At 35.9% G+C, this 24,423-nt stretch overlaps 1 protein-coding gene across 2 annotated transcripts; it reads right to left on the bottom strand.

Moving 5' to 3' along the window:
* Positions 1-4,280: 4,280 nt before the first annotated feature.
* Positions 4,281-15,384, bottom strand: LOC137619599 (uncharacterized). 2 transcript variants are annotated; one of them, XM_068349779.1, is made up of 3 exons: positions 15,246-15,384; positions 10,360-10,527; positions 4,281-7,300 (listed from the first exon to the last, which is right to left on the bottom strand). In XM_068349779.1, exon 3 carries the CDS (start codon positions 7,290-7,292, stop codon positions 4,821-4,823), a length of 2,472 nt encoding a protein of 823 aa, XP_068205880.1. In that variant the 5' UTR covers positions 7,293-7,300; positions 10,360-10,527; positions 15,246-15,384; the 3' UTR covers positions 4,281-4,820. The 2 variants fall into 2 exon arrangements, with proteins under 2 accessions (XP_068205880.1, XP_068205881.1); XM_068349780.1 differs by having other exon boundaries at positions 15,318-15,379.
* Between the last annotated feature and the right edge of the window lie 9,039 nt (positions 15,385-24,423).

The raw sequence follows: 24,423 nt of genomic DNA, 5'->3' as shown, positions 1-24,423 counted from the left end.
TGCTTTCCTTTTGTAAAGATCAAATAACTACATTAGTAAGCTTTCATGTGAAGTACATTACTGTAAAGTAAAGCACTTGACCATTATTTTGAAATGTAAAAACTGAAGTAAGGTCGGGAAACACAGAATATCGTCTTTGATTTTACTTTTTAATTTGATACTAAACAATGAGCGACGTATATTTGGAACAGAGGAAACCGACGTAAAGTGGGGTATTATTGTGTTAAGAATTTAATATTGTTGATATGAAGTGAATGCCTTAAGAATCTGTAGGACAAAGATAACCTCAAAAAGATATTGAAAGACAGTTTGGTTGACCATGATTTAGTCGATATTCAAATTTTTCTTCCATATAATACACCAAGTTAGAAAAATATCCATAGCCATCTAAACATGGGGGGTGTGTCCGAGTCAATAAAATTTTGGTTCTCTCTCTTTAAACTGTACTTCAAAATGCACTATGGATAATTAGCCCACAATCTGTCAGTCTTGTGTATCATGCCCACATAATAGGATATTAACTTTAACCTAAAAATAGCAAATGGCAAAATTATGGGTGTAATTATCAACCAAGAGTTAAAAACCGTAGACTTCTATCTCATGCAACCAAAGTGACTGGTTACAACTTAGTCTGAGTAGGAATATCCTATAATGAATTTATGTATTTACCCAAGATGTCATAAGCCCCCATTCTTCAACTGAAGCTTTCAGTCTTTGGTCACATTAAACCAATTCAGGGAATATCACATAAATAAGAGACTCATATTAATGCAGGGACACAGTTTTCCAAAACCCCTATCTGTAACTTCGCATCATTCAAAGAAATTTTATCAGTTTACTAAACCTATGATTCTATGATGACTGATGCTGTATCTAAAATGTTGAAAAAAAAGAGAGTGAGAGAGAGAGAGAGAGAGAGAGAGAGAGAGAGAGAGAGAGAGAGAGAGAGAGAGAGAGAGAGAGAGAGAGAGAGAGAGAGAGAGAGAGAGAGAGAGAGATTTACAATAACATTTCCATTAAAATATAAGTGATTAATTCAGGCAAACATTACTGCACTAAATTCTAACACACTACTGTACAATATCACATTTTGCAGATCTAGAAATTTCTGGACTAAATAGCAGATCATTAAAAATAGATTCCATTTTATGTTAATAAGTTGAACTTTCATAACACAAAATGTAATTTTCAGTACAAACATCATTCATATGCAACCAACATTCTTGGACTTTGAATATCCTGTACAAGACCGCCAAACAGATGTAAAATACTCAAAGAACCTGTCACATAAGAGCCTCATGTATCCATCCATTATTTGCTTAACAAAATCAACTGGATCTTTCCGTTACAGTTGGCACAAACTTATCCCCACTTCAACAGGCAGAGTATGTTATTCAAAGTTCTAAAAGGTATTATAATGGCCAATGCTGCTTCTACACAAAAACCTCTACCTCTAAGGTTGTAATGGACAATACCCACATGTGAAGTTTTTACATCAAAAGAATCATGTGTAACTGGAAAAACTGGTTTTGACAAAGGAAAATCCTAATTTTTGGGAGATACTGTGGGGTCTCCAAGGGCTTCCCTGCAAAGGCTAAAAGAACGAATCCAATACAACATAAAATACAAAAGAAATATTGTCTTCCCTGCTCTAAGGTCAGTATTTCAATGCACAAAGTAAGGACTCAGTGTGCATAAGGAAGAGCTACTGGCTCAGGCTCTATTGAACTTTTCATAGCACTTCTATACTGTAGATGAAAATCACCTGATAATCGATGACAAGTCATTACTAAGAACAAATACTAATACTGGAGAAAATTCTATTTGCTCATTAACTTAAGCCAAGCTGCCATCTTCCATACTAAGTGTAACAATCATACGTCCCCTTCTCCTACACAAGACTAAGGACCACACAGCACCTCCCCCAAAAATAGGTTTTTCCTTTGTCAAAACCAATGTTTGGAGCTAAAGTGGTGTGTGATCTCCATGGACTAATACCAGAGCAATAACTGAGTTAACTCATGTATCATAAAGGACAAGCATTTACAACCAATTCATGCATGTATGAGTGAGAAGATAAAAATGACAAGAAAGACACCTTACAAGGGAAAACTTCTGGAGATGCTAGATGTCTGCCAATATGCTTCTGCTGAGGGATCTGGTTGGAGTGTCCCTCTTCCATCCGATTTCCCCTTGAGCCGAGTAACAAATACTTGTACCACTTGGATTTGTTTCAGGTAGTATCTTATAAACACCCTATGTACAAACCAACTTGTAAAGATCTGGTTGTCCTGAAATAGCCTATTAGCAAAAAATACCAATGAAAAAGCAATTTCTCTCACATCGTTGGTTTCAGGGATGGAAAGATTATCAGGTTTCTTAATAAGGGAGGTCATTAGAATACAGATAGACCCTGTTGAAATGAACTTGTTGGTCAGGGTATTTTGAAACAGGCTACTTTCTGAGGATGTGGATCTCTGCTGATACGATTGTTGAGTATACATAGGACAGAGGTTACCATCCCTAGACTGTAAAGCTACGATACAAAGAGGAACCCGCTTCTAAAGAGGTTTTTAATTTTTGACCAAATATATGAGACCTAGAGTCGGAATCATGAGACAGTCAGGAATGATGGTGATAAACTCCAGATCTCTCCATAATGCAGCAAACTTAATGACAATTGGTCCCCAGGCTAATGCTATGAAAAATAGCCTTCTGGAATAACTTTTTAAGGGAAATGGATAAATCATCTAATTTTGCCAAAAACTCAAGCACTCTATCAAGAAACCAGGACACCAACGAGTTTGGTGCAGATGGTCGTTGTACAGCAAAAGGACTAAGTAATCTTGTGAAACATTTGAGTCTAAATACACATCAAAAGCCTGCTGCTTCAGGGATTCTGTGAATGTACATTTATTTGATGATCTCCTCAAAGGCTCATTCATGGTACATGTAAGAGCTTTGAGGATGAGGTTCATATCCTTCTCCATAGGGCCTTAGGTCCTGGGGTGGGCAAGACTGCTTGAAGCTCCTAATGAGCATAGAAGACTTTCGTGAGGAGAAGTCTATGGTCCTTCAGTTGGTAGACTATGCCTAAGACTCAGCGGTAGCATTTGACAGCCGTGAATAAGAGGTCCTTCTCTTGGCAAAGGAAGAAGAAGTATCTCTTCTACAACACCAACTACAGAAAATGGCTCACTGGCTTAAAATAGTATGGAGGGAGACCAAGATAGACACCATGGGTCAGAGACCTAGAAGGACGTACCTTTCGCCCTAAGTTCCTCCAAGTGCAGACATCGATGGATTAACCTATAGAGGGGCTAATGCAGTGTTTTCTGGTGTATAGGACCTTCGCTGCCTCGAATGGGGGGGAAGGATATTCAAATGACTGGCCACGAGAGATCTCAAATCCACAGATCTGATCATCAACTTGATCCAAAGCCAAATCAAGAAGATCTGACCAAAGCCGCTCAAAAGATGGCTTTGAGGAGCACCAAAGTGCCAATCAATGATTGAGTCCCCCTGAAAGCAGCACCGAGTTTGCCTCTCCCTGTACATTAGATTCACAGATGAGAGCAAGGACCTTCAGAAACAAACACTGACTCGGGATTGTCTGCCTGCATAGGCATCTAAGATCACGGCCCTCCCCATTGATGAAGGGATTATCTAAATGGAAGACAACCTGTGAATAGTGGTTTACACACGCCTTTGTTTAATACACGACACCTACAAGGTGTTCGCGCGAGGGTTGTAACCTCTGCATTCCATGCTTTTATCTTTCTCTAGTATATTTGGAAGATTTATATTAGGAAAGGTATAAGGAAGGACCTTTCTCACCGGCCGTCACAGGCCTCTTCCCAGAAATAGATTTTTCCTTCGTCAAAATCCCTTAATTGTTGAAGAATACTTCTCACTTCCTGGATCTGAGCGGGGAACATGTTGACATGTAGGCAACATGATTGAAGATAGTGGATTGGTGTAAGTTAGTGAGCAAGTATCACTATCTCCAGCATAAAGATTGGTTCTCGGTGGTGACTTGTTATTGGTAACCGGATGATTTTTAGCATTGGAGTTACTGTGACGGGTTCAACAGTCTGAACCCGTAGGTCTCTCTTATACACAAAGAGCACTTGCTTTGCACACTGAAACACTGCCCCTAGAGCAGGGAAGACAATATTTCTTTGGTATTTTTATATTGTATTGGATTCAGTTCTTGGAGACTACACAGCACATTAATCCCCCAAAATGTAATTGACGGCACGCAGAGGCCATAACAAAGGTTTTTGCATTATCATCAGGTTTATTGGAAAAGGGAGATTCTTCATTACCTGTCTGTTGAGGAAAAAAGATTAATTGTCTGATGACCAATGGGTGCAATGATGCATCTGCATTTCATGTTGCATTGTCCAATTTTTTTTCTATTTGTTGACAAAAAAATGTAGGCTACTATAGTGTCTGAAACATTTGACAACCATAAATGTGAACTGCATATGAATGATGGGTTTTAAACTAAAAAAAATAACAAGTATACATTTCAAAACAGATTAGGACAAAAGGTCTAAAAAATAATTTTATACGGAAATAAAAACGAGTCTTTTAGTGTAAATCTTATGTCATACTTTAAAAGTTTTCTGAAAGTACCTTTCTTCCTTAAAAAGTTTATTCTAACCATATATGATATGCAAAAGTATAAAAAAGTATATGATATTCAATGAATAAATGACTGATATAAACATGATGTGTTTGCACAGATGAGATTTGAGGTACTATGGAAGGATTAAACTTGGAAGGGAAAATTCATTCCCATATCCTATGCTGCCTTATGGAGGACAAATGCCTCTACTTGCAGCTATATTGGCATGAACAAGCATTTCAAAGCTATGAACAATAGACCAATCCACAGGGTACGGGGACTGTTCTAGGAAACGTCTAATTTCCATCATGGAACGTCGAACTGAGCTTTCAGAGGCAGAAGCTACGTTTGAGGACTGATGGTTGTCTACCTTATATGGTTGTAACAGCCGTTCTGAGGAGGCATAGCCCCCTTGTGCTATGGTAGACGCAGGTACACTATTGTGGTCACGGGAATTAGCAATAACACCTCGATTCATTCCATTGCCACCAAACATGTCACGTCCATTGGAGAGCTCGTTTCCATAAGCATGAGATCCCATAAATTTGTTTGTTGATGGAAGAGTTGAAAACTGTTGGTTGGCATCACTGCCCGGGGGAACCGCGTGAATAAGATTTGCATTTTCAATCACTGCTTCATTAGGATGTGTTTGATTTCTAAGAAAGCCATCAAAATTACCTACATTTTCCTGAGTCTGGGAAGGAACTTGGAATCCAAACATATCCCTTGGATACGAGTTGATCATTGGCTGAAGATTTCCAGGTGTTTTAAATACATTGGCACTGAGAGGCACATTTTGATTTTCCATCATAGTCATGTGATTTGTAGTACTGTGGTGATTCTGATGAAACTGAAAACGATTTTGTTGCTTGTCTTCTGCTACAGGGTGAATACCACTTTGGTTCAAATCTGTCTCTAACACAGATTGGTGATTAGCTTCCTTCTGTTGCTCAAGTAATCCATGCTTTCTTTTCCAGGTGTCAAGCCATGTGGAAGTGGGTATGAAATCTACTTTTCCCAGACAGTTTGCCAACTCTTTTGCTTTGTCCCTTAGCACTGTACTAGTCAGATTGATGTTTTGGTCTTTCACTTCTCTGTACCATCTAAAGAGAGCTTCTTCAACTTCCGATGCAGAGCCTTTCCTCATGCGCTTACGGTCGGCTGAAGGATCACCATAGAAGGATTTGAGTATAGTTTCTCTGTTTTTCTTAATGATACTTAATGTAGATTTTGACACATTATACAAATCTACCCATTCCCTTAATTTTACTTTGGGCTCTGATTCCATCTGATGAATTATCTCCACTTTTTGTCTCAATGACAAGGATGTTCGTTTTTCCTTTTCATAGGCAGTGTTAAAGAGCTGCATATCCCCCTCATCATACTCTGAAGGATGAACATTAGCTGTTTCAGTCCCATCATACTGTTTTGGACGTCCACAAGTGACGTTATTCCTTTTTTTCCAACGAGCAAACCATCCCTCTGTAGGCACAAAATCTGGTTTCCCTACAGATAATGCAATAGATTTGGCTTTTTTTCTCAAAATTCCTGCAGTTATTGGTAAATTTTTCTCCTTAACTTTTAGATACCACAAATATAAAGCATCTTCTATGTCAGGTGCCTTACCCTTTTTATTTCTCCTTCGTTCTTTATCAGGACTGTTCAAGTAATTCTTAACTATGACATCTCTGTTTTTCATCATATGCAACATGGTTGTTTTAGGTACATCAAAGAAAGAAGCCATATCACGTAAACTCCACTTCATGGGAAGACTTTCGACAGCTTTAACAATATCAAATTTTTGTCTGAGTGTTAAGGTTTGTCTCTTGATCCCATTCCCTCTATGCACAGAGTCATCTGTTTCCTGCAAACTAATTTGAAGCAAGCTACTTATGTCTTGTGCTGTAGGAGGAGAGGATTCATCGTCCTCATCATCATCTTCGTCATCGTCATCGTGTTCAGAATGCTGGTCACTCTCTACTATTCCATCTTCATCTTTAATTGAGGAGCAATTAATATCTGCATTTGCTTCATTGTTTTCATTAATTTTTTCACAATCTTCACTAAAAACTTCAGCTGCAAAACTAATATTATTACGCTTTTTCCATCTTTCTAACCAGCTTGTAGTGGGACGGAAATTATAGCTCCCTTGGGAAACGGCAAGGTCCCTGGCTTTTTCAAATAAAACGATGTTTGAGAGAGGTAGTTTTTGTTTCTTAGCATTCTTGAACCATTTGAAAAGAGCGTGTTCCACATGGGGAGCTTTTCCGGACCTTAGTCTCTTCCTTCTTCCATTTGGATTCCGTTTATAGGCTTCTAATATTCTATCCCTAGCACGAAGTATGTTGAGGAGTGTGTTTCGAGGAATGCAAAAATGAGCTGCCATTTCACGATGAGTCATCTTACCTGGTAACTTATCCATTTTCTCAATTTCCGCAAGGATCTCTACTTTGCGTTTCCAAGTAACTTCTGCACGACATTTGGGCTCAACATTTTTCTGTGACTGCATTAATAATCGTACTTCTTCTTCAATAGAGCATTCCTCGGACAGATTTATAACAATAGCCTCATCCTCTACAGCACCACTTAACATTTCAGTATCTTTGGACTTCTCTATGCCTGTGGCACAGCCATCTTCACCATGGTCATCATCCATCATTCTAATTTCTGAAAAAGGAAAAGTTCCGTGAGGTCTTTAGCAAGTAAATACAGAATGGTAAGTTACAAAATTCCTTAACCCTTTAACCCCCAGGCTATTTGGAAATTTCCAACCCTTAACCCCCAGGGGGTTATTTTTTTCCCAGCATATTTTGCAGTATATTTTTTTTAAATTGCTCTAACAGCCTTAATTTTTGTCATAGAGAGGTCAGGTTGGTCTCATTCTCTAGGAAAATGCCTGAATTTTTTCAAAAAATTATCAAAAATATGAAAAAAATAATTTTTAGAGCATTTTTTTGCAAGGACGTACCGGTACGTCCATGGGGGTAAAGGGATGGCTTTTGTGAAACGTACCAGTACGTCCTTTGGGGGTAAAAGGGTTAAAAAAAAAACTTTTTATAACATATGTACAATGATGTTGATTGCCACAAACTTCAAACATTTTCTGTTTCTTGCCATCTGCATCAGTTCTACTGTTAAGTAAAAATTAGCATTTTACAATATAGAAAAAATTCAAATACACATCTTCATCTTAAAATGGATTGCACATAAACATACAGTATATACAGTACATTATTCCTGAAACTTGAAGTTACCTCAATCAACATAAAGAAAATAATAAACTAAAATAATTATAATTTATAAATATGTCTATTACTTTTACCTATTTCTTAATGGTCACTCACATAGACAGTTCAGGCATCTAACTGTTAGTTAACTCTTATGAAACTGAAAGGATATATCACTAGTAAGCTATATTCTGTACAATAAAAAAAAACCTACTACAATATCCAAAAGGACAGAAACAAATGATGAAATATGATATCTAAAAAAATCTAATAGTAATATGTATTTTTCCTAGCTATACAAACGTAAGTTCTTTAGTCGGGGTAAGATTCTGGCGAAAGTTGGAAACGGCCAATAAAGAATTATAGAGGCTCGGACAGGAAGTCCCACTCACCTAATTGGCTGGCTAGGAGAGCAGGAAGGAGAGCAGAGCAAAGTATCCTTGCATTCTGTGATGCAAGGTTAAAAGACCTACTGCAAGTTTTTTATACAAGAACCAATCTTCAGCGGGACCGATATTCCCGTTTAGGACTACAGTATTGCATAGTAGTTTTGTTGCAAAAACCCACTAGATGCCTTCTTAATGATCTTGGAAGAGTTGCAGTGCATTAAAGGCTGATAGCCCCAGGACATCGAAGAATATATGCCGATTCTTCTGCCCACACCACTGAGATGGCTCTGTAATTCAGGCGTGTGCCAAACATCAACGCATCTGAGCACAATTGCATGTCAGGAGGCAAAGAGTTGAGTGGGACCCTTCAATAAGGGTTCCTCATTAGCCAACAGGTGATATCTAAGCCTCGTCCCATTGGCATGAGGAGAGATGGCATTCCCTGGAGACTAACCAGTGACTCTACAAACAGTATTAGAAGAGATCCTGGCAAAGGTGCACATTTGAGACACGAGTTTCTCTAGTGAGGAACGGTGGCTACGAAGATTATGATCGGACCATTCAAGTTCTAAATGACAGATCGCATGCACTATCTCCTTAGGCTTGCTGATACAATTGTCTAACTGATCAAATCTTGCTGTTACCGTTATGCTCAAGTGTTTCAACCTTGGTTTGGGTAAGAAATTAGACTATCCTTGAATATCCCAATCCTCAGATCATGATGAGCCAAAAAGTCGAACTCGATCCTGTCGCTACTGCCACATGAAGGAGATTTGAGGGATGCATGCACAATTGCACCCTCGAAAGTGTGCATGGGCACCAGTCAGAAGTACTGATCTGGGATCGTCTGTCTCCTTCGACACTAGTCCAAGGTCTGGTGCCTTAGAAAAAAACGAAAACTGAGTGCCCTCTTACTGAGCCAATTGTCCCCAGGCCAAGCTGACCACATAATTGGGGACTGAGGGCAGTCCAGGAAGGATGGTAACAGTGGGGAAAAGATACCCGTATCTGACACGTCAGACATGGAAGGAGTACGCATAAAGTACTTTTCCCTGCTAGATGGAGTGGAAGGATGGATCCCTCCACCCCAAATTCTTGGTCTATTAGTGCACACTCATGCACAGAGAAGACTTCAAATGGTATCAGCCTCTCAACTTGCTCTACCGAATTATAACGAGTTGTGGGAGGAGCAGGAGTCCAGGGCTCCAGCAAAAGCAGGGCTGGAGAAAGCTAAAGCTCCCTCATCAACTGGAGGGCAACAAGTGTTTAGGGATGTAACTGGTGGCTGTCCCCCTGGTTACTGGATAGCCAGGAAACAAAGTCACTACTCCAGCCACATGTATTGGCCCAAGGGACCAACCCACATCTGTACCCCGATACCACCCTGCTACCAAGGGGGCCATGCCCCATGCATCGGCCCTGGAGGACTGAAAACACGGAGCCGACACCAGACCACCCGGGCTACCTCGGTAGCCAAACGAAAGAAGTGGTGTGACTCCATGTTTAAAAGGTCACGGTTTCAAGCCTTGGCCTCGTGGTGGACCTGTCCCGCCTGGCTAAAGAAGTTAGACGGGGCTTGAGCCTTGGCCAAGCAGGGCAGAAAATGTAAGATTAAATCCCACTACAATATATTTCTGTATTCTGAAAGAACTATAGACCAATAAGGAGGTCTGGACACCTTACTTATGAGGAAACAGAGTGACTTATGTTAGTGCAGTAATTATGAGAAAATATTTTGTACATGGAGGAATTAAGAACATTCAAGAAGACATGCCTGTGTTAAAACTTTCTCCTTTTAGCCAAGAACCTCCTGGTTTGAAAGTACATAAAATAAATTTTGAGAGTCATATTCCCCAAGAACCTCTCATTTTCACTTGCCTCTATGTGCAGTACATGGCAGGTATTGATCCCTCAAAGTTGGGGGGGGGGGGGTTGATGATAGGAGAGAAATTATTATTATCATTATTCACAGTTCACCAAGTTAGCACTTGCAGTTAATAGCATTTTCTATTCAATGGTAAGATTCATGGTAAAAAAAAAAAATAGGGAAAGGTCATCGAAATAATATGCTAAGTATATGATGTTAACATTTCTGAAATCTACCACTAACCTCCGATTGAAGACAGTCACATTCAAAATATTTGTGGACTGAAGGCCAACTCAGTCAACCGACATCATGCATTCTGTAAACTCATTCCAGTACTACCTATAACTCTTGGCATGGTTGGAGCATATTAATGAAGGAGTCCTCCTCTGAGCTGTGCAAGACATTTTGTACCTGTAAATTTGGATATACTGTAAACTAATAGTTTTCCAATCAATTTTAAAAGGCAAATTTTTTTCAAAATATTTCAATACTTTATACATTACAAATACCATATGCATATTTTGCAGAATACTTAATTCTCAAGGTTAGTTACAAATAGGGTCAGTAATGTATACGTGTAAACGTAAAAGAAAGACTAAACACATGGGCATATTGTTCAGTAATTTCATGTAAATGTTAAATGTCATACAAATTAACAGTAAAACCTTGATATACATTTTATAAAATATGAAAAATTTGAATATAATTTGTATTTTCTCAACGATACAAACTTTAGCTATTTATAGGGGTATTACTTTCGGCGAAGCTGAAATTAGCGAGGGTTAACTACCCATCCCGCTATTTGGTGGGGGGGGGAGCCAGCTACCCGTCTCACTCACACACCTATGACTGTGCTTCCCTTAGCTTGTAGGTAGGACTTCAAAGGGGGGACAGGGTTGGCGGGCAAGCACGGTATGTATAAAGAGCTAAGGTTTGTATCGTTAGGGAAATCACAAACTATTTCCAAATTTGTCATTTGTTTCGTAACTGGAATACAAACCAACGCTATTTATAGGAGTGACTCACCCATTATGAGGGTGGATGTCCCTGCCAACCTGGCTTTTGGGCCTTTACCCAGGGTACTCTGTACTGTGAAGGTTAGTGCATAGATAAGGAGACCGTAACACCTCGCTAAACCTGCTAAGCATGGTCTGCGGCCTACACAAGCTGTGTGGTGAGTTACTAGCAATGTGACTGTCAAGGTATAAGTTATTCCGAGTCTGTAGAAAATAACCGAGTTGACCAAGACCTTCCCAATACCACTTCACCAGGGTATGGGGACGCAACACTATTGGAACAATACTAAGTTACACAAAGGAGCAATGGTTTACCTGCAGTGGTTGAAGTCACCTTGTGCAGAGGACCCAGGATGCTGATTTCCCCAAGAGAGGGAAGGATGAAGATAGAAAAGAGCCAGATATTCCTTTTCATTCACTCAGACTAACACCGGGTAACTCAATGCCCTCAACCCTCTGCTACTTGTCCAATAAGGAGCCTGAGATATTAAACCAGCTGCTGTGCAGCCACCGCAGTCCCGACAGAGAACGTATCGAGTCCCGTGGGTCACGTCTTCCGGGTAATGAGCGGTGAAAGTTGTTTGACGTCTCCACACACCCACTTGTAGAACCTGCGTCAAAGAGTAGTTTCTTTTGAAGACCAGGGATGTAGCTATGCCCCTGACATCGTGTGCTCTGGGTTGACGTGTTGGAGTAGGATCTGGATTCAGAGATGATCAATGACTCTGCGAATCCAAGCAGAAATGGTGTTTTTTGTGATTCTCCTCTTATTTCTACCCGTGTTGATGAGCATCAAATTGTAGGGGAGTGGCGAATGGCTAACTTAACTATTAGCGAGCAGTGAATGGCAAACCGTTGACGAGCGGTGAACGGCTAACAAATAGCGAGCAGCGAACGGCTTACCATTGGCAAACTGTCGTCGATCGGTGGGTTGACTCAGCGATTGGTAAGTTGGTGATCGAAGAGCTGAAGGTGAACAGCGAACCGCAAAAAAGTGAGTAGTAATGGCTGTTCAAACTGGTGAGGAGGAAGAGCGATAAAAGCTGTTCTCAATCCGGGCCAAAAGCAAAGTGAAATACAGTCACGGGTGTGTGAGTGAGAGGGGTAGCTAGCTACCGGCCCCCCTAACTACCAGAATGGGTGGTTAACCCTCGCTAATTTTTAATGGCTCATCCTTTAAGCTTCGCCGAAAGTAATACCCCTATAAAAAGCGTTGGTTTGTGTTCCAGTTACAGAACAAATTCATAAAGTAGCCTAGTAATGGTTTTTGCTCTGCCGTGGGTCACTTTGCTCATAAAAGAAATAAAACATAACTGCTCCTATGTACTGGCAAGCGGTACATATTGAGCAGCGCTCGCAATCACCATGGGTCATTATTTTGAGGATATTCTTTGAAAGTTCTAATGTTTTTTTCTTCTCGGACCACAAACCCAAAAATAAAAAAAGCCTTACCTTACATCTGGGACATTAAAGGTCCTGTTAATTACACTCAGGGTGCCTTACTATGGGTTTCAAATAGGAATAACTACAGTACAGCCAATACGACCGCTTCACAGTATGTCAACAAACAAAGGAAAAATATCACCGTATTATAAGATGCAGATAATTTTGATAATTTTCCCTGGATTTATTACGAGTCCCATAAAATAATGTATAGAGAAGAAAAAGTTTGTTTTAGCATTATGTTTTCCCCACTCTAAACCCACGGTTCCCAACTGGATAGCCCCCATTATTGGTGGATTTATTAGGGTATATTTCACTAACTATCTACTAGCCCTAAAAATAAATGTCACTTTCAAAGAAAACGGGAGTTTTCCCATATGAAAAAGTATTTTTTATCACAAAATACTGTTCTGAGCGGAACTATAATAAAACCACCCTAGCACCTGTAAAGACAATGTTCTTAAAGACTTTGCATTTCTCGGGATCTGAAATGTCTTCTGTGTTGCCTAAATAGCCAACAGTCCCCTACCATTGGTCCATACAGAAGAACACCTAACATTAGCCTTCGTCATACTCTTTGTTCAGAGCATCAGCAGCGGAAAACACCACTGACTGTGTGTTGCCAGCTTCTCTGAGCTCGAGCCTTGAGCCAAGGCCATACTGCCAAGTCTAAGAACAGAGAAGGAACACTGTTATGGATGTTATAATACTTCCTTTGCCTAATGAAAAGTGGCAGAAGAAGAAAACTCTGACGACCTTCTAGCCCTAAGGGAGTCCTTCCTTGCAGATTTAACGAACTCTTCTAGATATGGGAACCAAGTTATTATTAACCCTTTTACCCCCAAAGGACGTACTAGTACATTTCACAAAACCCATCCCTTTACCCCCATGGACGTACCGGTACATCCTTGCAAGAAAATGCTATAAAAAATTTTTTTTTCATATTTCTGATAATTTTTTGAGAAAATTCAGGTATTTTCCAAGAGAATGAGACCAACCTGACCTCTCTATGACAAAAATTAAGGCTGTTAGAGCAATTTAAAAAAAATGTACTGCAAAATGTGCAGGGGAAAAAATAACCTGGGGGTTAAGGGTTGGAAATTTCCAAAGAGCCTGGGGGTAAAAGGGGTTAACTAACACTAGAGAAAACTTTTACATTCTCAGCAGGGTAAAGTTTTACTTACTGACGGGGAATCATTTTAAACAGAAAATATGTTTTCCTGTAGTAAATAACAAGATTTAACTTAATATTATTTCCATTTCAATCGCTAACAAACCGAGTTCTATATATATATATATATATATATATATATATATATATATATATATATATATATATATATATATATATATATATATATATATATATATATATATATATATATATATATATATATATATATATATATATATATATATATATATATATATATATATATATATATATATATGTATATATATTACATTAAGTATTTATTTACGACAAAAATGTGTCATTTTCGAAGCAAAAAGTAAGTTTTTCTATAGAGGAAAGTTGGTTTTTACCAGGGAAGGTTTCCCCGACCGTAAGTACATTAATACCCTCAGCTGTATCATGAATTTTATTCATGGAAAAATAAAATGGTTCTTCATGAAATAGCTTGAACTTACTACACTGTAACATAAAAAAATAATTTACCTACAGTATTTAAACTTCACTTAATAATGGAACCAAGCAGTGTGTAAATGCAAAGAGGGGTAGCACGAGGGGAGGGGGCAAGGCGACCAGCCGGTAAGGAAACACTTGATGTCTGATGTGTTCCATTATTAAGGGAAGATTAAGGAAATTATTCGTTTTAACACAACAGAGCGTTCCTTGGAAATGTTGCACAAGTTGATTAGCAAGAACAAGATTGTGTAAATAAGTCATATCAACGTGAGGTGCAACCATAATATGTTTCCAGGAAAAATATTTAGTTCGGAGCCTTTGTATACCAGCGGCCAGTTCCTCACGCCTATATTAAAAATGGACATCGACCAAGCAAAACTTTCCCTCCTAACCTAACCTACAAGCCGTGTCCTTACCTACTTACCTAAATAACCCTTTTACCCCCAAAAGGACGTACTGGTACGTTTCACAAAAGCCATCCCTTTACCCCCATGGACGTACCGGTACGTCCTTGCAAAAAAATGCTATAAAATTATTTTTTTTCATATTTTTAATAATTTTTTGAGAAAATTCAGGCATTTCCCAAGAGAATGAGACCAACCTGACCTCTCTATGACAAAAATTAAGGCTTTTAGAGCAATTTAAAAGAAAATAAACTGCAAAATGTGCTGGGAAAAAAATAACCCACTGGGGGTTAAGGGTTGGAAATTTCCAAATAGCCCGGGGGTAAAAGGGCTAATGAGGGGGGGGGGGGGCATAACGCCACCCTGCAACCCCCCCCCCCTTACACTGCCGTATACTAAGTTAGACATAATGATACATACAGGTGGCCGCTATTATACATACAGCCCATCTTTAGTTCTAAAATGTGGAGTAAAATTATTCATGTCACTACCAAAATTCCAGTTTAACTCCATCAGAATTAATCAACTAGAGATAGCTTGACCCGTAGGCACAAAACTACCTTTCGGCTAAGGGCTCTACCCGGTATATCTTTACGTTGTATGACAAGGGACACGAACCTGTCATTAAATAACACTGCAAACTCCTCGTAATCATTTTCTAATAATCACACATCATGACAAATTACGTACATAAGAAATTTACACTTAAATCCTTTCAACTATACTTGGCGAGTTCGCGACTTTGCGTTTCCTTTCTTGTTTATACTATGGCAAAAGTAGTGCAAAGTTATAATCAAAAATTTATCGTAAAATTTCCCCTTGTGTTATATCTAGTTTTTTTAAGTATCCTATTTAATTACCTATATTAATTTAGGATATTTATATATATGATTTAATGTAAATTTTTTACTTTTTGAACTGTTATTATTTGGTTCTTTTTATGCAATTACTCTTGCCGACCTAAAAGGTAAATACTCACTATTTCTAAATCGCGCAACAATTCCTAAAATTGTCCTCGATCACTGAAACAACTGTCAAAAATCCTACACTACATTCTATAAGAAATAAAATAATTCAGTCATCTTAAGTCCACAATAACACCATTATCAAGATTAGTTATGACACATAGCCTTGAGGAATTTTGGTGAATGATGATGACTGCACTGTAAAAAAAAAGAAAATAATGAAACAATTATAGTGCAACAGCCAACAACTCATCACACAAATATCATAAGGCAATTGTTGTAATGAAGACAAGATTATATATGTTGAAACTAGAAGCAAATTTTACGGAAAAATACACAGATGATGTGTGTGACCTATGTAAAAAATAAGGGTAATTTTGTATAGAATTACATGGTGTGATTTCCCACAAGAAATATATGATTTCCTATAGCAAATAACGTGATTTAACAGATTTTGATGATCATTTCAAGATATAGATGTATATATATTTCTGTAACTATTCATTTGCGACGGGAACGAGTGTTATTTTCGAAGGGAGCGTAATTTTTCCTATAAGAAAAAGTAGTTGGAATACTAGGATACATTGCCATGTAATACACTACAATGAAACCAAAATAAGATAATAGAGAACATTTATTTTCATGCCCAAAATTAAGACAGTAGCGTAAGTATGTTGCAAAATCCTAACAGGGATCTGGTTGTATACATAAGTAGGGCAATGAATATGAAAGAATTGTAAAAAGTCCATCCAAACCGACCACAATAGGTTGCAAAAACTGATGATAGCAAGATGATATCCCAACTGATTTCAAGGTAGAATGGGATTAAAAGCAAAGAATAAGAATTTCATTGATAATGTTGTTTATGGTACAGATAAAACAGCATAATTACAATAACATGTATAAAGGGTACCTGACACTTGCACGCATTCGTGGCACGCACTGGCACGCATTGATGCGTGAACTCGCGTGAACGAGTCGTGAAAATGTCGTGAACAGTGCTGGAACTCGCGTGCCAGAGCGTACCAATGCGTGCCATGCGTGCCCAGAACTTTGAAATGTTTAAAGTTTGTGGCACGCATTGGCACGCACAAAATAGTCGTGAACGATGCGCCAACTGGAGTGAACAGTGCGGGAACTGGCGTGAACTGGAGTGAACGATGCGGGAAGTGGCGTGAACTTTATAATGAAGAGAAACAAAAAGGAAACGAAAAAATTAATGAATAGGAAAGAAAAATAAACCTAATAAATTTTTATATTTGCTGTTTTAATGTGAAAAAAAATGATATCTTATTTCAAACTATTTCTATAACTTTATAATGAAGAGAAACAAAAAGGAAACGAAAAAAATAATGAAAAGGAAAGAAAAATAAACCTAATAAATTTTTATATTTGCTGTTTTAATGTGAAAAAAATGATATCTTATTTCAAACTATTTCTATAACTTTATAATGAAGAGAAACAAAAAGGAAACGAAAAAATTAATGAAAAGGAAAGAAAAATAAACCTATTAAACTTTTATATTTGCTGTTTTAATGTGAAAAAAAATGATATCTTATTTCAAACTATTTCTATAACTTTATATTGAAGAGAAACAAAAAGGAAACGAAAAAATTAATGAAAAGGAAAGAAAAATATAAACCTAATAATTGTTTATATTTGCTGTTTGAATGTAAAAATAAAATGATGTCTTATTTCATGCACACACTTATTTTCCTCTATTACCAATCAAGACCCAAAACTTTTGTTTTAAATAAAAATGAACTGAAAAAATAAACCCAAGAAATTTTTAAGTTTGCTGTTTGAATGTAAAAATAAAATGATGTTTTATTTCATCAACATACTTATTCTTCTTTATTACCTTAAAATGAAGAGCAAAACAAATTTTTTCTGTTTGCTGTTTTAATGTAAAAATAAAATGATTTCTTATTTCAACACACTTTTTTCTCTATTACCTTAAAATCAACAGCCTAAAAACTTTTCATGTTTGCTGCTTTTAATGTTGAAATAAAATGCTTTCTTAATACTTGTACATATTTTATGTCTGCTATTTATATGTAAATCAAATGCTTTCTTATTGAAACAAAAATAAAGGGCAACAAAAAATACAAACGAAAAAGATACGTTTCTTCTCCTCAATGCAATGGTGTCTCTGACAGAAAGCATTGTTGTCTCTTCCGAAGCCAATCCAAGAATGTCCTCGGGTTGGAGAAGCCCCGTTTTTATATGGAGTGGCCAATTCGTGAACTGGCGTAAACTGGCGTAAACTGGCGTGAACGATGCGGAAACGATGCGGAATGATGCGCGAACTCGCGTGAACGTGTCGTGAACTTCTCGTGAACTACGCGTGCCATAGCATGAACGTCGCGTGAACGTTGCGTGAACGATGCGCGAACTGGAGTGAACTGGTCGTGAACAGTGCGGGAAAAACACCAGTGCACGGCAAAAATGCGCGCAAGTGTCAGGTAGGCTTAAGCCTGGAAGCTTTGCACCTATCTGTTATGCGATAGTGCCCGCAAACTTATTTTGCTGAGTGAACACTAAAGTTTGAGAGTACTATAAATTCTCTATAAAACTGTTTTTATCAATGGTAATTTACACAGTTTCTTTAGGTCTGAACTTCAAGATTATATATTGCTTTTCTTTTTTTTTCCATATAATAAATCCTTATTTAATTTATTTATGTTTGTGCAGAATAGTTTTTGTAAAATATTTGTCTCCCTCAATAATGTTGGTATCAATAAACATCTATCTAACGAGTTTGCATCACCGTGAAGCTTGCGTGAATGCGTTTAAAAATAATATCGAAAATATATTTATCATCACTAATTTCCACATTTATTTTTTCAGTTCAGATTTTCAAGATTTTGCATTAATTTTTAAGTTTTTTTTTCTGATATATTTATATTTATTTGTAGAATAGTGTTGGTAAAACTTCTGCATCTCCGTAAATAATGTTGGTAACACTAAACTTCATGATTATATTTTCTGGTAATAAATAAAGTTAACGTGCATTAGTAAATGCAATATATCATCTGGCAGTAAATGGTGATAGCTTGTTCTCATGTTGTCAACTGAACCATTGTGGTACAGATCTAGAATCATTAAGATTTATTCCATGACATGTGCAGATGATGCTACTCTCTTTGCATTAATTCCATCACCTGAATATAGATCTGTGATTGTTGAATCTCTTAATAGAGATGTGCATGGTGCAAATTATGGGGCCTGAAGTTGAATCCTAACAAAACTAATTGTATGATTTTAAGTAGATCAAGGAGTGTCTCCACAACATCCAGATCTCAGCATTGAAAATATTTCTTTAACTCTGTATGACTCTTTTAAAATTTTAAGTGTGATTCTCGACAGCAAATTTACTTTTAGGAAACACATTAGGTCCGCGTCTTCTTCAATTGCACAAAAAATTAGTTTATTGAGAAAGTCTTTTATGATTTTCGGTGATAAATCTAGCCTATTCTGAAGACGCATTTTAATTCTTTCATTCTACCTTGTTTCGAGCATATTGTTCTCCTGTCTGGTCTTCAGCTGCTGTTTCTCATCTTAATTTGTTGGACAGGAACTTACGGTTCTATTAATTTTCTTATTCCTGATCAAGATATCAATCTCTGGCACCGTCGTTCAATTAGTTCGTTATGCATGTTTCATTAGATTTTTCATAATTCTGACCATCCTTTACATTCAGATCTTCCCGGACAGTTCCATCCTGCTCGTAATACTAGGCATGCAGTTAATTCTAAGAGCCAGGCCTTCTCCATCATGACGCTCAATACTATACAGTATTCTAGAAGTTTTATTCCAGATGTGACCAAGTTGTGGAATGATCTTCCTAATCGGGTAGTTGAATCGGTAGAACTTCAAAAGTTCAAAGTTGCAGCGAATGTTTTTATGTTGAACAGGCTGACATAATTTTTTATAGTTTATATATGACATCTGTTTTGATGTTCTCACTTATATATATATATATATATATATATATATATATATATATATATATATATATATATATATATATATACACACACATATATGTATATATATACATATATATATATATTGTTATTTTTTCTCATATCGTTTATTTATTTCCTTATTTCCTCACTGAGCTACTTTTCCCTATTGGAGCCCTTGGGGTTAAAGCATCTTGCTTTTTCAACTAGGGTTGTAGCTTAGCTAATAATAATAATAATAATAATAATAATAATAATAATAATAATAATAATAATAATAATAATAATAATAATAATAATAATAATAATAATAATAATAATTTCAAGCTGACATGGTTTATTATTATTATTATTATTATTATTATTATTATTATTATTATTATTATTATTATTATATAAAACGAATTTAGATACGAACGAAATTAATCAATAATTGTCTTTAAGAACCGTAACATTTTTTTTATTATTGCGAATATTTCCGAAGTTCATAATTAATTAAAGTATTGATAACTACAATTAACCAATTGTCCAGTTTTAACAAAGCACATCCGTGAAAATTCACACAGCAAAGTTATCATGAAAGATTTATCTCTCTCTCTCTCTCTCTCTCTCTCTCTCTCTCTCTCTCTCTCTCTCTCTCTCTCTCTCTCTCTCTCTCTCATTAACATGTGCAGTGGTTGAATATTCATAGTTAACGCTACAACGTTGTCTTCTACTAAGATCACTCCCAGTCTTTGTTTCTTTGAACAATTAGTGTGGAATTTGCGGTCTACTAGTGATAATCAACAAACTCTTTTACAAGTAAGAAATTTCATTAACTATACTTGTTCTAATCTTTCTGGAGCATTTTAATCATAGGTAGTACTTGTTTCTGCTCTTGACATAATATAAAAAAGACATTAATTATTTCTAAACAGTAACAAGAAATTCAACAATAGGCCTACAGTTATTTTAAATATATATATATATATATATATATATATATATATATATATATATATATATATATATATATATATATATATATATATGTGTGTGTGTGTGTGTGTGTGTGTGTGTGTGTGTGTGTGTGTGTGTGTGTTTAATTGTAGGTTGAACATCAGTGATATGAGTGGTATACTTACTTGAGTAAATCAAAATTAAGTAAAATAACTGGGAGTAATCAGGGCAGTTATAATGTTTTTAAAGAAAGTTCAAGTCGTGAATGGCATTTGATATCATAACCTGGAGAATAAATAGAAATGCAATAATAAGTTTTATAAATTTTGAAATAGTAAGATGGTAATGTAAACAGTAGTGCAATTTTTTTAACGTAATTTTCATATAAAAACTTTAAAAATTCTTTGGTCATACAATTTTTATATAAACAGTAGTGCATTTTTAACGTAATTTTCATATAAAAACTTGGTAAAAATTCTTTGGTCATACAATTTTTTATCAAGATCTAGTAAAAATGCTTTGGTCATATAATTTACATATCCACATCTAATAAAAAAAATTTTGGTCATATAGGCCTAATCTTTATATTTAGAACCAGTAAAAAATTTTTGGTCATATAATATGCATATCTAGATCTAGCAGAAATTCTTTGGTCATATAACATGCATATCTAGACCTAGCAGAAATTCTTTGGTCATATAATATGCATATCTAGATCTAGTAAAAAAAAAATCATATAATTTTCATATATCAAGATTTAGTTAAAACTGTGATCTACTACCACAGTCTTGAGCGAAAGGTGGCGATCTTCTATAAATAGTAGCTATAATCAATAATGAATTCTTGGAAAGTGCGAACAAAATCGTTAGAACATTAACCCCTGTGGTTTCAGATCTCTCAGTGGACTTCTACAATTCAAAAGTTAAATACTTCAAGTGTTTTGTCAGGGTACTCTCTGTCCTACTGCAGATATAGTTATGTGGATCTACAGATAGTTATAATGATGACAATAAAACAAAATTATGTCCGGGAGATTAGAAAGAAAGCTTAGCTAACGATGCATTAAATAGATTATATAGAATTTTTCAACATTTTTCTTGAAGCATTAGGCTGCAACTCAATAACTGCTTATTATTTATATAATTATATATGAAATTTATACATATTTTTACATATCAATTTTTCATATATAGTCACAAAATGTATTAAAAAACTAATTATCCAAAAAATCAAAACTTCAGTCAAAACAAAGAAAGGACAAAATATTTGTTATTGATAAAATATTGTTCGTATGCCTATATCTAGGAAACTTGACTTATTCTATATCTTCGATTGTTAATACTGAATTACCGAAATTACCTTTTTAAAGTTTGGTTGTGGGTTACTATAGTAAAAAGAACCATTAATTAGTGACACAAAGCTAACTTACTTTAAACTATCATATCTTTGTGACATTCTAGTTCCTTGATGCACACCCTACATGTCTAAACCTTGGCCACAGTATTTGAGCACGTAGTACTATAAGCTTCTGTACCATGGTCTTCCACTGTCTTGGGTTAGAGTTCTCTTGCATGAGGGTACACTCAGGCACAGTATTCTATTTGCTTCCTTATTTATTTTACTCACTGTCTTATTTTCCCAGTAGGAACCCTTGGGCTTTTATGATCCTGCTTTTACAGCTAGGGCCGTAGCTTATAATAAAAGTGTTGGTGTCTGCATTTTATCATTGCTGGTTTTAATCTATCCCAGCAATACGTCATTTCTATCTCATCTATGTCTTATTTCTATTACCTTCAATGCGTACCTTTATATTGTACTTATTTTGCTGAATTATCTAAATATTTTAATCTATAGACTTAAAAGTTCACTACCTTAATTATTGAGATTCATATAGATATGCTCTGTTCTTCCTCTTCTCCCCTACATAACTCGTAGCTCATGTCAACATTATTTATCTTTTAGTTGCATTTAAGCCACAACATACCTAGCCTAGATTTCATCATCATAAGTACCTCTCTTGTGCTAAATTTATCTGCAATTAATTCCAAAGTAACCATCTCCTTTTAATGCCATATATTCTTTTTAATACTTCTAGCTATCCAATCTTATTTCCGTCTGAAGCTTTCGGTTTGTAAGTGACTTTTACTTGTTCCCCATAAATTTGATCATTTACATATGTCTCTTCTAATTTCTCTTAATAAAAGTTCTGTATTTTGGTCCTCAATTAATTCTGTCAATATTTTTTTCTGTTTTAAAATCTGCAGTTGAAGGTTTTTCCATTATCCCACCCTCATTTTGCTTTACTCTAATCTTGGTTAGCGCCATAGCCTCTGTACCATATGGTTTTCTACTATCTTGGGGTAGAGTTCTCTTGCTTGAGGGACGGTACACTATTCTATCATATTTCTTTTACTCTCGTTTTTTGAAGTTTTTATAGTTTATATATGAAAGATTTATTCTAATGTTTTTACTGCTCTTAAAATATTTATTTTTGATTGTTCATTACTTCTCTTGTAGTTTATTTATATCCTTATTTCCTTTCTTCACCTGGCTATTTTCCCTCTTGGGGCCTTGGGCTTATAGCATCTGCTTTTCCAACTAGGGTTGTAGCTTAGATAATAATAATAATAATAATAATAATAATAATAATAATAATAATAATAATAATAATAATAATAATAATAATAATAAGCTACGCGTTAAAACAATCCAAGCAGTGGATATACAATGGGTCTGGTAGTTAATCGGTGGGTTTAAAGGCCGATCATAAATGAACTGATTGAAGGGACAGTAACATTGCCCTTGCAAGCAAGACAAATGCCCTAGAGACTGATGATCAACACAAGGTCCCTCTCCATCCAAGTTAGGACCAGGGAGAGCCAGGCAATGAGATCTATATGCTTCCCAAAACCACCCATCTTCAGCGCACATTGAGGGCGAGGTTATTGACCCTTCAAGAAACTAACGAGTTTGAGCGGGACTCAAACTCCCAGTCCGGCGATCACAAGGCAGGGACGTTTCCAATACACCATTACAACCCTGGAACTAACGATTCAAAGAGTGTGTAGGCCTATTATTTCCCCATTTATTTTCAACATGAATAATGGTAGAGTATATCTTAATACCATTCATAAACTTTATTCTTTTCTTTACTTACTTTAAGGGCTGTTATTCTTGTGCTATCACACAGGGCTACAATATCACTTTATCACGCGCACACACACACACACATACATACATACTGTACATACATATATTAATTTATATATATATATATATATATATATATATATATATATATATATATATATATATATATATATATATATATATATATATATATATATATACATACACACACACACACACACACACACACACACACACACATATATATATATATATATATATATATATATATATATATATATATATATATATATATATATATATATATATATATATATATATATATTCATAGGTGTTTATTGTACAAGATTATGATGTGCTATCTATGATTATCGTATTCTACCTTGCATATTCTCAGTATCTTTATGTTATGTAGGCCTAAATCCATATTTCATTTGTCACAGATGCTGTAACATTGCTTGCTAATAAATATTGAAACCAAATAGTTTGGTGCTTATCTACTACGCAGTACTCTAGAAGTTTTATTCCTGCTGTTACCAAGTTGTGGAATGATCTTCCTAATCGGGTAGTTGAATCAGTAGAACTTCAAAAGTTCAAAGTTGGAGCAAACGCTTTTTTGTTGACCAGGCGGACATGAGTCTTTTTATAGTTTATATATGACATATTTGTTTTTGACGTTGTTAAAAGTTTATATATATTATGACATATCTGTTTTGACGTTGTTACTTTTTTTTTTAGAATGATTTATTGTTAATTTGTTCTCTTCATTTATTT

Source organism: Palaemon carinicauda, chromosome 26 (genome assembly GCF_036898095.1).
Source record: "Palaemon carinicauda isolate YSFRI2023 chromosome 26, ASM3689809v2, whole genome shotgun sequence".
Taxonomy (NCBI): domain Eukaryota; kingdom Metazoa; phylum Arthropoda; class Malacostraca; order Decapoda; family Palaemonidae; genus Palaemon; species Palaemon carinicauda.
This window is presented reverse-complemented; position numbering and strand designations above follow the sequence as displayed.

Coding starts and splice junctions, on each gene's coding strand:
- LOC137619599 (XM_068349779.1), bottom strand. CDS start 7,292: ATGATGGATGATGACCATGGTGAAGATGGCTGTGCCACAGGCATAGAG.